This window comes from Littorina saxatilis, linkage group LG9, assembly GCF_037325665.1.
Source record: "Littorina saxatilis isolate snail1 linkage group LG9, US_GU_Lsax_2.0, whole genome shotgun sequence".
NCBI classification, from domain to species: domain Eukaryota; kingdom Metazoa; phylum Mollusca; class Gastropoda; order Littorinimorpha; family Littorinidae; genus Littorina; species Littorina saxatilis.
In genome coordinates, this window is record NC_090253.1 from 40,715,554 (window position 1) to 40,730,464 (window position 14,911).

At 40.4% G+C, this 14,911-nt stretch overlaps 1 protein-coding gene across 7 annotated transcripts in view; it reads left to right on the forward strand.

The window, feature by feature from the left end:
- Positions 1 to 14,302, forward strand: part of LOC138976090 (fibropellin-1-like) — a 32,974-nt gene extending 18,672 nt beyond the window's left edge. For 5 of the 7 annotated variants that reach the window (XM_070348902.1, XM_070348901.1, XM_070348904.1 and 2 more), the window contains 8 exons: positions 382 to 504; positions 1,808 to 1,924; positions 2,347 to 2,472; positions 4,112 to 4,228; positions 4,897 to 5,013; positions 9,192 to 9,308; positions 10,829 to 10,942; positions 13,189 to 14,302. In XM_070348902.1, coding sequence (XP_070205003.1) covers positions 382 to 504; positions 1,808 to 1,924; positions 2,347 to 2,472; positions 4,112 to 4,228; positions 4,897 to 5,013; positions 9,192 to 9,308; positions 10,829 to 10,942; positions 13,189 to 13,403 — 1,046 coding nt within the window. In that variant the 3' untranslated portion in view covers positions 13,404 to 14,302. The remainder of the gene's footprint in view (positions 1 to 381; positions 505 to 1,807; positions 1,925 to 2,346; positions 2,473 to 4,111; positions 4,229 to 4,896; positions 5,014 to 9,191; positions 9,309 to 10,828; positions 10,943 to 13,188) is intronic. The other 2 variants (XM_070348903.1, XM_070348905.1) reach the window with 2 other exon arrangements.
- Positions 14,303 to 14,911: the final 609 nt, after the last annotated feature.

The following is a 14,911-nucleotide window of genomic DNA, read 5'->3' on the forward strand; positions in this document are numbered from 1 at the left end:
ATGCGTGGTCTCTCTCACCTATGTAGGATAAAAATGCATACCTTTGCTTGGACTTCTTTGTCAGTAGTCTTCTATCTAGTTAAGATACGCTTACCTTTACTTCTTAACGTTGACCAGTACTTTTGACACGTACAACTTTTACTTTGCTTCAGAATTTAATTTTTTGGGGGGTGGTAGTTGAGGCTTGACATTTTCAAGATGGAATTAGTATGGATGGTTAAGCAGACAAAGAATGTGTCTTCAAACGGACATCGTCATGACGTAATTTCTGTTGATGCCTTGTAAAATAAAGATCAAGCACCAATTTATGCTATTCCAACCCGTATGTATTGTATTTTATTGTATTGTATTGTATTGTATTGTTTTGTACTGTCAATGTAGGTCAAGTGAGCACCAACTTCTGCTCGTCAAACCCGTGTGCGAACGGCGGTAGCTGCACCAACACAGCTAGCGGCTACATCTGCAACTGTCCCAACTTCTACAGCGGCTTCAACTGCCAGACGCGTGAGCATTTTTAGAGAGAGAAATTCAAGTTTTACGCCCTCACGGCAAAGCCATTAGGAGCATGTTCCCGGGTGTTACCCCGACTTTAGATGAGATACACAAGTGTATGCGTGTTTTAGTTGTATCAGCCATCTGCACTTAAGGCAGAATGTCTTTTGAAGTTTTTTTGCGTGCCACTGTGGTGACACTAGGGTGGGACATGGATACCGTCTGTGAATGCGCACGTACAGTAAGTTGTCCGTCCCGGTTCGGATTCGAACCTGCGACCCTTGTCCAGTACTCTACCACCTGAGCTACGAGGGCATTTTAACCAATGCACGATGGCTTTAAGAAATAGTCCTTTCCGTAATAACAATTCTGCTCTCTATATCTTCGATATGCCCAGACTAAGAATAAAAATCTATCCCTTTATTCAGACACATACCAAAAGTCCAAGTTAGAATCGTGTGTTGATTTAAGTTTTCTGTTTGATGTACCAGTGGTTTTTAATGAATTTATTCGAGAGAAAAAATCCCACATTGCACAGAGTGCATCACGGGTGTTGATTGTTGGAATGTGTCCAACTGGCCTTGACCCTTGTAAAATCCCGGCCAGGGTTAAAAGACAAAAAGGAATGGATGTACTCCAACAGTTTTTGAGTATTATCTGAAATCTCTATATGTGACCCTCCACCACGAAATGAGTCGCATGTCACCTCGCGCGGTTTTCTGCTAGGCTTAATATAAGTCCGGAGAGTGTATGGTAACAGCGTGAGGGTCACCTTAGTCACAGGCATATAACTCAAACAGTTTTCGCTCTTTTCTAAAACGGGTTTCACCACTGGATAGAGCATACAAAACTCTTTAGGAAAATGTAAAAATATGAAAATCATGCAAAGGTGACATGCGACTCATTTCGTGGTGAAAGGTCACATATTTGAGCAATCGTTTCCATTGCCTTTGATCACAGTGTTCCTGGAGTATTTGTTGTTAGGAAAAGTGGCAAAGGTGCTCCTCACATCTAAAGAATTGAAACAATGTAAAATGACTTCGCCGTACAACCGGTCCGTGAACATATGGTATCAAAAGTAGTTTTATTGTGAAACGTTTTGCATTGTACCAAGCCTTAATACAGTCAAGTGTTCTTATGATAGTACTTGTACATGTATATGATTTATGAACTTAATGCAGTTAAGTTTAAAAAAAAAGAAAAAAAGGGCAAAAACGTAAAGGTTGGAGCAGCCTGCATGCAACTGACGTTAACAAAAAAGTACTTAGTAAAGAAAGTAAAGTGACGATCTTTTTAATAATGTGTAATTCTCTAGGTGTTGCCTGCTTCGGCAACAGCCCGTGCACAAACGGAGGAACATGCTACAACACGGCCAGTGGCTTTAATTGCGTGTGTCAGTCCAGCTACTCTGGCGACACCTGTGAAGTTGCACGTAAGTTTAAAAATTCTTTTTCTGTTGCATTGTTTCTTGGTGCGTTTGTCATTCCGTGTTTGTGAATATACTACTCAAAATCTGCATGTAAGTATATTTTGAGTTTGTTCTTTTTTAGCCAATTTGTTTTTCTTCAAGATTTAAGGGTGTGAGAACTATTAGATGGTATCAGTTTAACTATTTGCATGTGTTGAGCTGTTTTCTGAATTTTTGTGATCGATATATGTGTGTTTTTGCTCTAACATGTGAGTTTATGTGTCACTCTCATCCTTTTGATTCCCTTACAAAAACACATCCTGAACAAACCACAAAAAAACAAACAAAAACACAAACAAAACCATTTTTGTGAAGATCTCCATGAATATTCACAACAGGGTTTAACTGGTTTTATACAATAAAAAATAATGTTGTTATCACTGTAGCTACTTCCACAAACAACTGTGGTTCATTCCCGTGCCTTAACGGTGGCGCATGCGCCGAGAACACCACGTACCCTGGGTACACCTGCACCTGCCCCAGTTTGTACACGGGTACCCGGTGCGAGTCACGTGAGTCAATTTGATTGGTTGGCACCAGCACTGCACGTGCACCTCGTTTTCGTCCCGCACCACGTGACTACATGAAAATATAGCCCTAGGAGTCTGTTCTGATACGTTTTGGGTCCAGCTAAATCTGTTCCTCAATTTTTCGGACACAGTTTTTCTTTATTCGAGGGATACATTTTTTGTCACCCAGTTAACGTAATCATTTTTGCTGGTATCAGAAGGTTTTGAAATACATTCTATCCATGTTTCTTTTGATCTTTAGCGATGGGTTCAAATTTTAGATTTATATTAGTATTTGAAAAAAAACTGCTTTTCATATTGTAATTATCATAGTGAAAAAAACCTTCACGTAAACAATTGCAAACGTTACTAATAGTATTTGTACCTCAACTTTGAACAGTGTCTGTTGTCTTTGCACTTTCATGCACTTTGATTGGAACAATTTGAATGTGTGGCTGCACTGAGAGCATATTATCTTAGTCGCGCACAACTTGTGTAATGTCCTCACTGACATTTCAAGCTAGTTTCCTACACTTGCACTTTGCACTTGTTTGGTACACTTGCACTTTGTGCACAAACCCACTTTGCACTCTAAAAAATAGTCTTGTATTTTTGCACTGTTCAAACTAGTTTAATATTTGTTCTGTTTAAAGTTAAATTGTCCACTCTCTCTGTTCACTGTTTTTTTTCTCTGTTCACTGTTTTCTCTATGTTGCACAGAAAGTCAGTGTTTCTGCACTTTGTACAGTGCTGTGTCATCACTCCGGAAATTTTGCACAGATTCGGTTTCCTTTTGCATTATTCAAAACTTTCCTTTTTTTATCCTACGTTTTGCACATGTGCTTACTGTTTCTTCACTATGCACAAACTATTTATTTGTCTACACTTCTCATGCAGGTCTTCGTTATCGGAAGTTCATTCACAAGTCTTCTCTTTCTAATTCTGTTATGTTTGTGCAGTTTTTGTTGTTGTTATTTTTTACTTCATTCAGCCGATTAAGTTACGTCAAACTCGAGCCTAGCACTCCAAATAGCGTGGCCTTTTACTTGTATTTCACCGTAATGTAAGCCTACACGCAAGCTTTGACTTCAATAGCATGTTTCATGAATAAGTGGACATCTGCCACGTGTTCTTGCAATATTTATAGTAGCTCGACGTTTCTTGTACGTCAGTCGCCGGTTAGACACCTGTCAATTGTAGAGTTCTGTTTGTGATAGGGTCTGGCCGCTGTTGTCTCCGTGTATGCTCTTGGGAACCTTTGTGTACCCATAACAGTTTTTATAGGGCTAAGAAATTAGCTCTAAAATCTCAAGCCTGGGGTACTGGCTTTGCCTCCAAAGGTAATTCTTGTGCTTCGGGCACTCGGTTACATAAATACCTGACTAAAGCAGTTACTAACTGTTGCATTATTTCCTAAATGTTCTGAGTACAAGTCCCAATATAACTAAATGGGAGACTACTTATGATATGTACCCGTACTCGGGGAGTAACTTCCCTTCCTTTCCCTTATTCAAGATGGCTTAATAAAACGTGCGTCCTAATCTCCTGTCCTGCCTCCACTATCTTCGCTATAATACACCAAGCAAACCATAACACTAACACTTTGACAACAACAACCAAAAATGTGAAACCACTGTGACAGGAATTACTCGGTGCCCTGCCAACTTCTGTCTGAACGGCGGCTACTGCCGTGACGACCTTGGCACAGGGCCCTTCTGTCTCTGTCGCTCGGGATACTCGGGAGTCAACTGTGACATGAGTGAGTGACAGCCGCCCTATGCGGCGGATATACAAATATATACCCCTCTGTGTATTATAATGAGGATGTTTATATGGCTCAAATTCTAGTTCCGAGCGCTTCACTGAAACATACATTAATAGATTATTCTGTACACGATAAAAAGCCTGTGCATGAAACTCAAGAAAAAATAATCTATACATAATAAAGCTAACACAATGTAAACGTAAGATTTAAAAACTCTCTGCAAGATGAAAAATTGCAGATACAGATTTTCTCTACTTTGTAAATAATGTTCTTCCAGAAAACAAGAACATTACGCTTGTCTAACTATAAAGTGGACAAGTCGTTCAGAGTTCCTGATCAAATTTAACGATACATTGTTTGTGTACATTGAAAGAGGGCCACCATAAAGAAATACCTGGAATTCACTTTTTTTATGTAGGTTAACACATAAGCTCATGATTCCTTGCTGAGTGGCTATCTGGAAGTAATGTTTTCTTTTTAGCGTGTGAAAGGAACTAAAATATCATTGTGGAGTAGGAAATGTTCCACTGTCACGTTTGCCAGTCTTTTCCCTTCTTTGCAATTAGCAGTTGGTAACGTTGATTTTTCTCTTCATCTTGTCATCATTTGTAAAGGCGTGATTGAATATTGATTAATGTAAAATTTGTTTTGGGGCAAACTAGTTGAGGAGGACAGTTGTGCGCTCAACCCCTGCCAGAACGGTGCAGCTTGCACTGATACACCTACTGGGTTCACATGCACCTGTGCTGCTCACTACACTGGGCCCACGTGCGCTCAACGTGAGTGTGACGTATAGTCGAACGTCGTAAAGTACAACTGCACTAAAAGTCAGTCAATGTACGAAAAAAATATAACTATGCACGAGACTGCAGCTCAATCTGGCCTGACTATAATCAAATAAGGCTGACATAACAAGTTGAATCATTCTGAATTGTAGAGCTTATATCCCTTACCCAGTGGTTATGCATCTACCATACAAGTGTAATCCCATGCCTAGTTCTCAAAACAAAACGCATATTTATGCATGCTAATTCTGTGTAGTATCCAACCAAACAATCTTCATATCTATGAACGGTTTTCTTACTTGGGATATAATGATGCTTTGTAGTACATGTATAGAAACAAACAAATAGCATGTATATAGTACTGTGTAATATTCGACCAAACAGACTGCAGATCCGTGCATGACGATCCTATCTAATAGTTGGTGGTACTTCATCCAAGTGGACTAATAGCAAATGTATGCATGATAACCTCGTTTAGTTTTTAAGCAAATTATAACAGTAGTCCTATTCGGCCTCACATACATCCGGATTCATTGGTTCGGCATTAGTCTCAATCGTAGCAATCTGCCATTACATCTTGCTGGTAATGTCACCACAGACTGGCTAAATATGTTTGCGGGAATGGCTTATGTTAGGCAAAAAAAAAATAGTCTGTTTACGGTAACCCGACCGACCCTATTTTTTTTCGCGCGACCCTAGACTTTTTTTGGCATTTGGGAACAAAAACAAAAAAAAAACGCAAAATAACGTAAAAATATGGGGTTTTTGGAGAAAAAAAAAATCCCGACCTACCGACCCTATTTTTTTTGGCCTATGTTACCGTAAACAGACCTCTTTTTTTTTGGCCTTAGCAGTCTGTCTGTTTTTAGATTTTTGTTTGCGTGAATAATGTATCCCACCAGTATCATTAAAACCTATATATATATTAATCATAAACAATATCATAATATAGTATTTTCAGCTGCGTTCAAAACTCTTCAGTCATTGCATGATGAGTTTTTTTTAAAATTCTGTGGTAGTATTCACCTAATCAGTATTGCTGCCACAAACTAATTACTACAATTATCCTATAATTATAAAGATGCTCCCTCTAATCGTATAAGATGCACACAAAATTGCCACACTTTGCATGGCGATGCCATTTTTTTTCATAACCCTGTGGGTGTTCCAGTAGATGCTGAGGAAGATATAATGGAAGAAGGTCATACAGTTATACTCAGTATTATAGTTGATAACAAATGCATCCTATCTTATAATAACTGCAGCTTACTCGCTCGATATTTTTTGCCTTGTGACAAAACCGTGTTGAGCTTCTAGCGGATATTTTCAAACGTTTAGGAACAGTTGTTAAAATGTCTTTGACCTTAACATGGTTATGTCACTGATGAACCTGGTTACTGGCAACGTCCATGCCTTTAATGAGAACAGAGAGGTTGAAACAGAAAGAGGACACCACAGTAACCAGGTTTGGTACATTCTTAATCAATCTTTCGGCCGCGACAAACTGCCTTCTTTAGGATGGTATGGTGAAAGTGGACTCTGACAATAGAGAGGTTATTCTAATTAAATGTGTCGGTGTTAGACCAAGGTTTTGTGTCACAAATCAGTAGCATACGCTTTCATTCTGGCGAGTTCTTCCTGACCAGCACAAGTCGTACCATTTCGACAGTTTGAACATTATAAGATGTTTGGTGGCTTGTTGACAGACCAGCTTTTTTGTTGGTCCAAGGGGACCATATCGTCTTTTGTTTCATCTTTATCGACCAAGGCCGAAGGCCGCGGTTGATAAATATGAGACAAAAGGCGATATGCTCCCCGAGGACCAACAACAAAGTGCTGGTCTGACAACAAGCTACCAAACATCGTTTTTGTCATCATTTTGGTTGTGCAACAAAATGCACAATAGCCCACAGGGAGACGAATTTTTAGAATCCAACTCCGGGCCACAAAGCATCGCCACAGTAGCACGAGATAACACGTCAAACTTGTATGTGACGTCAAACGTAGCTTGTTGACGCTTTTCTTCCAGTCTGAAAATGTACAGAGCTGCGATCATACCTGTGAATTCAGTAAGTGTTGAGCATATTTCTTTTCTTTTAAGTGTTTATGACTTTTCGTTGTGGATTTTTCGATTACAGAGACAAGTTGCAAATTGACCATGAGTCGCCGCGGTAATTATCAACATTGATTGGGTCTTTGAGAGTGAATGCTTACAATCGTTGTCCTCGGAAACACAAATCCAAAGCCGCGATGGTTCCACACATCAAACAATCAGCCTGATTGGCTTTTACTTTGACAATCCACGTTTCACATGAAAGCTCAAACCCATTCACCACCTCGAGTTATTGCATGGGGAACATGAGATTTATTTACCAGGTGTTTGTGAATGAAAACTCGTGAAAATGATGACAATACTGGTTGACGATAACAGTTTACTAAGTTGTTATTTTGCGTATTTGATTGTTTGTTTGTTTGATTATTTGTTTGTTTGATGTATTGATGTATTGATCTATTGTTTGTTTGTGTGTTTGTTTGTTTGATTGATTGTTTATCTCTTTATTTTAATTTTTAATTTATTTTGCTGTAAATGCGTTTGTGCAAATGTGGCACTCGAAAAGCGACGATTCAGTCACAGGATCACTGGACCAATGTGTCGTTTGTTGTTTTCAGGAAAGTTGTTTTTGCACTACTACCGCCTTTCAGTGTCATTTCCACTGTTTGTATATCTATGTCCAGATACCATACATTAGACGTACGGAATTTTGTCTTTTGCCTTCAACGCATTTTGCATGTGCTGTATTTTTTGTATTTTTTGTTCGCTCATGGGCTGAAACTCCCACGGCTTTTACGTGTATGACCGTTTTTACCCCGCCATTTAGGCAGCCATACGCCGCTGCCGCTTTCGGAGGAAGCATGCTGGGTATTTTCGTGTTTCTTTTACCCACCGAACTCTGACATGGATTACAGGATCTTTTTCGTGCGCACTTGGTCTGGTGCTTGCGTGTACACACGGGGGTGTTCGGACACCGAGGAGAGTCTGCACACAAAGTTGACTCTGAGAAATAAATCTCTCGCCGAACGTGGGGACGTACTCACGCTGACAGCGGCCAACTGGATACAAATCCAGCGCCCTACCGACTGAGCTACATCCCCGCCCTGCATGTGCTGTATGACTTTGCATGATGTAGAAGAGCACTGTTATTCTGTATTTACTCTGCTGTCTATCATAAAAGAGTTAGAAATGCTTGTTTCACAGGGACTGATTTTTCAAGTTCAATGGAACCCCCATTTTAAGACCCCCCCCCCCCCCCCCAGTTTTAAGACTTCCTACTTTTTAAGCTTTTCTGTTCATATTAAGCTCTGTAAATTTACCTCCATTTTCAATACCTGACTTTCTCAGATTTTTGAAGGTCTGCAAAGGGGGGTTCCACAGTATTAATATTTTTTCGTTTATCTTTAAGTCTATCTTTAAAGTATTTTTGTATATCATATAATTTTAAAAATGCTACATATTTTAAATTTTCTTTTTTTAATTTTATTTACATTTTTCCTGGTTTTTTTTATAGCCGAAACAATTGTCAATATTTTATTCTTTACTATTTTTTCAGTATTGGCATAAACGTATTCTCCAAACTTCTTCAATAAATCCATAGACCTCAGAAAACAATCAAGGGAAAAGATCTTACGAGTAAAATTAATACAGAAATGAGATTACATTCTAAAATCATTGACAGATTAGGGATACAACTTTTCTGTACGTGTTTTCTTCTAGAATTATCTCAACTTTGAGTTTAGATTTACACTGCTGTAATGAATCCATTTTTTTTATTGGATCAGTGCACATTAATTTGCTGTCATTATTATCTGAGCGTGCGTGAAGCCTGTCCTTAGCTGGGAGAAGTCGACTAGGCGAAGTATAGTTCGCGAAGTTGGCCGCACGGAGCTTAAGCTTTGAGTTTTCGGTCAAAAGACTTCGCGAAGTCTTTGCGTAGTCGACTTCGGGTTTAATTAAGGAACGCCTTAAGCTGGACAGATTCTCGAAGCCCACGCGACTGCAAAAGATCACCCTCTCTATGTATACAGGTGACCTTGTGCAGTCTTGTGCGTTGAGAATGTGCGTGAGGTCATGTGCCTAGTAGACAGGATATGCATGGTATGCTCGTGCTCTACAGGCGTGCCCTGTTCCGGGAACTCACCGTGCCTCAACGGGGGATCGTGCCTCAACACCGTCGTCGGTTTCGTCTGTGCCTGTCAGCTGGGATACACCGGAACCATCTGCGACCTGCCCCGTAAGACTCTTGCTTTGTTTTGTCACTTTGAGCTTTCATTGTTGCCCGGTAGATGGATATTCTGATGACATGCAAGCACACAGGCAAACAGGACTTTACATGTTGCCTGGTAGATGGATATTCTGATGACATGCAAGCACACAGGCAAACAGGACTTTACATGTTGCCCGGTAGATGGATATTCTGATGACATGCAAGCACACAGGCAAACAGGACTTTACATGTTGCCCGGTAGATGGATATTCTGATGACATGCAAGCACACAGGCAAACAGGACTTTACATGTTGCCCGGTAGATGGATATTCTGATGACATGCAAGCACACAGGCAAACAGGACTTTACATGTTGCCCGGTAGATGGATATTCTGATGACATGCAAGCACACAGGCAAACAGGACTTTACATGTTGCCCGGTAGATGGATATTCTGATGACATGCAAGCACACAGGCAAACAGGACTTTACATGTTGCCCGGAAGATGGATATTCTGATGACATGCAAGCACACAGGCAAACAAGACTTTACATGTTGCCTGGTAGATGGACATTCTGATGACATGCAAGCACACAGGCAAACAGGACTTTACATGTTGCCCGGTAGATGGACATTCTGATGACATGCAAGCACACAGGCAAACAGGACTTTACATGTTGCCCGGTAGATGGATATTCTGATGACATGCAAGCACACAGGCAAACAGGACTTTACATGTTGCCTGGGAGATGAACATTTTGATGACATGCAAGCACACAGGCAAACAGGACTTTACATGTTGCCTGGGAGATGGACATTCTGATGACATGCAAGCACACAGGCAAACAGGACTTTACATGTTGCCTGGGAGATGAACATTTTGATGACATGCAAGCACACAGGCAAATAGGGATGCTGCCTCCTATTGATTTTTAAGAAGCCATGTGTAATTATGTTGTTGCTTTTTTTCCCTCTAACAAAACAGAGAGCGATTCTTGATGTCATCTGATTCGCAAAAATTAAAAAAACTTGTGTGGAGTCACAACACATTGCTTCTGTTACCGTCTTCCTTATAATGATTTTCAAGTAGCCATGTCTTTCTTCTTCTTCTGCTGCGATCGATATTCATGGCCGTCATATCTTCAGGTCGGTGGCTGCCATGAAGTCCGCAGTCTCATGCAGTTCGGCAGCGGGACCCGAGAAATTCAAGTTTTACGCCCTCACGGCAAAGCCATTAGGGGCATGTTCCCGGGTTTTAACCCGACTTTAGATGAGATACACAAGTGTATGCGTGTTTAGGTGGTATCAGCCATCTGCACTTATGGCAGAATGACCGAGGTCTTTTACGTGCCACTGTGGTGACACGGGGGTGGGAGATGGATACCGTCTCTGTGTCTGCACATAAGGTTGACCTGTGTCCGGCCCGGATTCGAACCAGCGACCTTTCGATCACAAGTCCAGTGCTCTACCACCTGAGCTACCCGGGCCCCCGCAGCGGGACCCAAGAGAGCCATGTCTTTAAATGTTATTTTTTCTCCCTCAACAGAGAGGTGTTCGTCAGGCCGGCTGAACTGTAGCAACGGAGGGACGTGCATCGACACGGCCCAGGGTAACCGCTGTCAGTGCCTCGCGGGATTCAGCGGTGACGAGTGCGAGACTGGTGAGTCATGAGAATGTTTTTAATTCCATTTAAAGTATCGCAATAATCCTAATGTGATTAAATTCCAACTTTCGTTTTCCACAACAAAGAAAAAAAGTTTTGTTAATCTTAATTCACTTTATAAAATGTATTTTAAAGGAATTCTAAATTGGTGCTGATACAGTATTTTAAAATGATATAGTCAGTTAATTGTTGTTTTGTTTCCGCAATGATTTGTACAAATGCATATAGTCATAACCCGGGAATTTCTTTTTTTGAGTTATGAAATCCTTATTTGTATTTGTTTTCATCGGAATGAGTTTATGTACATGTTGCATTTCTTTCTAATTCTTGTATTTTTGTTTTGATTTTTCATGTACTCCCATGGGGTTTCTTGAATACAATCTTTGCTTTGCCTTGCCTTGCTAAGACAACGAAAAAGAGAGAAAAAAAGAGCGTTTTTTAAAAGATTCTTTTTAACATTTCGAGGAAGGAAGTCTACTTCACAAAGCTTGCTACACGAAGCTTTGGCACTGATTTTCGGCACACAAAAAAAGACTTTGCAAAGTGTTCGCGAAGTCAACTAAGGGCTCAAATAAGGACAGCCTTATAGTGTTCAGTGTTCATTTGTTTTGTCTCACTAATGCCTTTGGGGTCCTGATTTGGCCTAAACGATCCGCTGGACCCTAAAAGCAACAGTTAACTAACTAACTAACTAACGAACTAACTAACTAACTAACTAACTAACTAACTAACTAACTAATGCCTTGTTCTAACTTATTTAATGATCACAGCTTTCGTGTTAACCCTTGCCTAAGCCCAGCTCAGTGTACCGTTTCGGGATAACCTTACAGGCTGGATGTTGATTTAAGAGCAACGGAAAACAAGTCGCGTAAGGCGAAATTACTACATTCAGTCAAGCTGTGGAACTCACAGAATGAAACTGAACGCACTGCATTTTTTCACAATGACCGTATAGTCCGCCGCTTGTGCAAAACGGAGTGAAACTGACGAGCCTGTTCAGCGCGGTAGTGCCGTTTCGCTGTGCTGTATAGCACGCTTTTCTGTACCTCTCTTCGTTTTAACTTTCTGAGCGTGTTTTTAATCCAAACATATCATATCTATATGTTTTTTGGAATCAGGAACCGACAAGGAATAAGATGAAATTGTTTTTAAATCGATTTCGGAAATTTAATTTTGATCATAATTTTTATATTTTTAATTTTCAGAGCTTGTTTTTAATCTAAATATAACATATTTATATGTTTTTGGAATCAGGAAATGATGTAGAATAAGATGAACGTAAATTTGGATCGTTTTATATAAAAAAATTACAATTTTCAGATTTTTAATGACCAAAGTCATTAATTAATTTTTAAGCCACCAAGCTGAAATGCAATACCGAAGTCCGGCCTTCGTCGAAGATTGCTTTACAAAAATTTCAATCAATTTGATTGAAAAATGAGGGTGTGACAGTGCCGCCTCAACTTTTACGAAAAGCCGGATATGACGTCATCAAAATTATTTATCGAAAAAAAGAAAAAAACGTCCGGGGATATCATTCCCAGGAACTCTCATGTCAAATTTCATAAAGATCGGTTCAGTAGTTTGGTCTGAATCGCTCTACACACACACACAGACACACACACGCACGCACACACACACGCACATACACCACGACCCTCGTTTTGATTCCCCCTCGATGTTAAAACATTTAGTCAAAACTTGACTAAATGTAAAAAGCACAAATTATTAAATCTTGTAAAAGCGGTAGGTCATGTGTTCAGGAGGGATGGAAGACGTAGCACCCGTCTCTGTGGTTATCACAATGAGGAGAGAGAGAGAGAGAGAGAGAGAGAGAGAGAGAGAGAGAGAGAGAGAGAGAGAGAGAGAGAGAGAGAGAGACAGAGACAGAGACAGAGACAGAGAGACAGAGAGAGAGAGAGAATACGGAAAGTTTTTTTGTTTTTGGGTGTGTGTTTTTTTAGAGAGAGCGAGAGAGAGAGAGAGAGAGAGAGAGAGAGAGAGAGAGAGAGAGAGAGAGAGAGAGAGAGAGAGAGAGAGAGAGAGAGAGAGAGAGAGAGAGAGTGTGTGTGTATGTGCGCGTACGTACGTGCGTGCGTGCGTTTTGTCTTCTATACGTTTTTGCTACTCTTTTTTCTGTTCTTTCGTTCAACATTCTACTGCTAACTCAGAACAGACTTCACACTGCTCCCTTCAACAACAAAAAACCCTTACCATTACTGTTTTGCCTTCCACCTCTTTAGCCTGCCCAGCACCCGGCACCCTGCCCTGTCCGACCTTCAGCAACCCCAACATGTTCTACCCGTACCCGGACTGGGAGAACCCGCAGATGATCTACATCTGCAACTCCACGGGTGTCACACGTACCCAGCGCTGTTTCGGCAACGAAGTCTACAATCCCTTCACCTACGGCTGCGCCTCTGCCGGCGGCGGCGTGTCAGTCCCCCTGCCAGGTTAACTCCCTTTGCCCTTGGTTTGTGTTCGTCTCGTATGGATTACCGGCCTTAGATTTGTGATTGAATAATAGAGTTATCGTTCTTCTGAAAACGCGTGATTTCTTTCTGGTTGTCACGACTGTTACTTGAACTCCGTTACGTCGTGTCCCAAGCTTACTGTGCGGGGTGGGGCTTATACAATACTTTGTGGTTTGCATCAAATGAATATTTGATTAGCTTTGATACTATTTCTTGGCCGTTTTGGAAAACGTAATGATGATTTTGTATGAACAAGTAAAATGTCGAGACACAAGGCGATGAGCAAATAGACCAGCAGAAGCAGCAGCAGCAGCAGCAGCAACAACAACGACAATTATCTTATGATGATGATGATGATTATATATTACCATTTTGTCCATCTGCAATGGTGACAACAAAAAGCCATTTCAAAACAATTACTAGACACACTTTTAAATTTCCTTCGTAATTGTTTTTAGGTCATACAAAACCACAATCCTTTGTACAAGACCCACTCCCACGAATGGTCATAATAATTTGTAGAAAATGAATGTTGATGTTGTGTTCAGCTGTACATTGATTTGACGCTTTCGCTAGTGAAATGGTTCATCGAAATGTTCTGCTGTGATTTTTATACAGTGAAATATCAGTGTTTCTAGTGTTTTGTACGTTCGTGGATTGGTGTTGTACACTGAAATGCAAATGTTTCTATTTTTCTACTTTATGGACTGATGCTGATTTTTATACAATGGGTTATGCTTTCCCTTCATGATTTTAGTTTTGTAAATGTTGACAGAAGAATTTCGGTTCCACTAAGTTCGGTTGTGACGCTTAGTTGCTGGGTGTTGGGAGGTGAAAACTAAGATACGATCACATTCAGATTAAACTTTTTATAAGTAACATCTCTAGTGTGTCCAGTGCGTTGGCGGTGTTGTAAACCTGTGACATTTCATTGGCCTTACGTGTTCTCTGTCTTTATGTCTGTCTGTCTCTGTTTCCGTCTGTCTGTCTGTCTGTCTGTACTTTTATTTTAAAGTGTTGCAAATGAGGTGTGTGTGTGTGTGTGTGTGTGTGTACTGTGTGTGTGTGTGTGTGTAGTGATGTGTGTGTGTGTGTGTGTGTGTGTGTGTGTGTGTGAGCATATAGGAAGTGTCATAAAAAACGGAGCTTGTACGTTCATTCATAAACAAACAAACAAACAATTTCTTTCTTTGGTGTTTAACGTCGTTTTCAACCACAAAGGTTATATCGCGACGGGGAAAGGGGGGAGATGGGATAGAGCCACTTGTCAATTGTTTCTTGTTCACAAAAGCACTAATCAAAAATTTGCTCCAGGGGCTTGCAACGTAGTACAATGTATTACCTTACTGGGAGAATGCAAGTTTCCAGTACAAAGGACTTAACATTTCTTCCATACTGCTTGACTAAAATCTTTACAAAAATTGACTATAATTATTCTATACAAGAAACACTTAACAAGGGTAAAAAGAGAAACAGAATCCGTTAGTCGCCT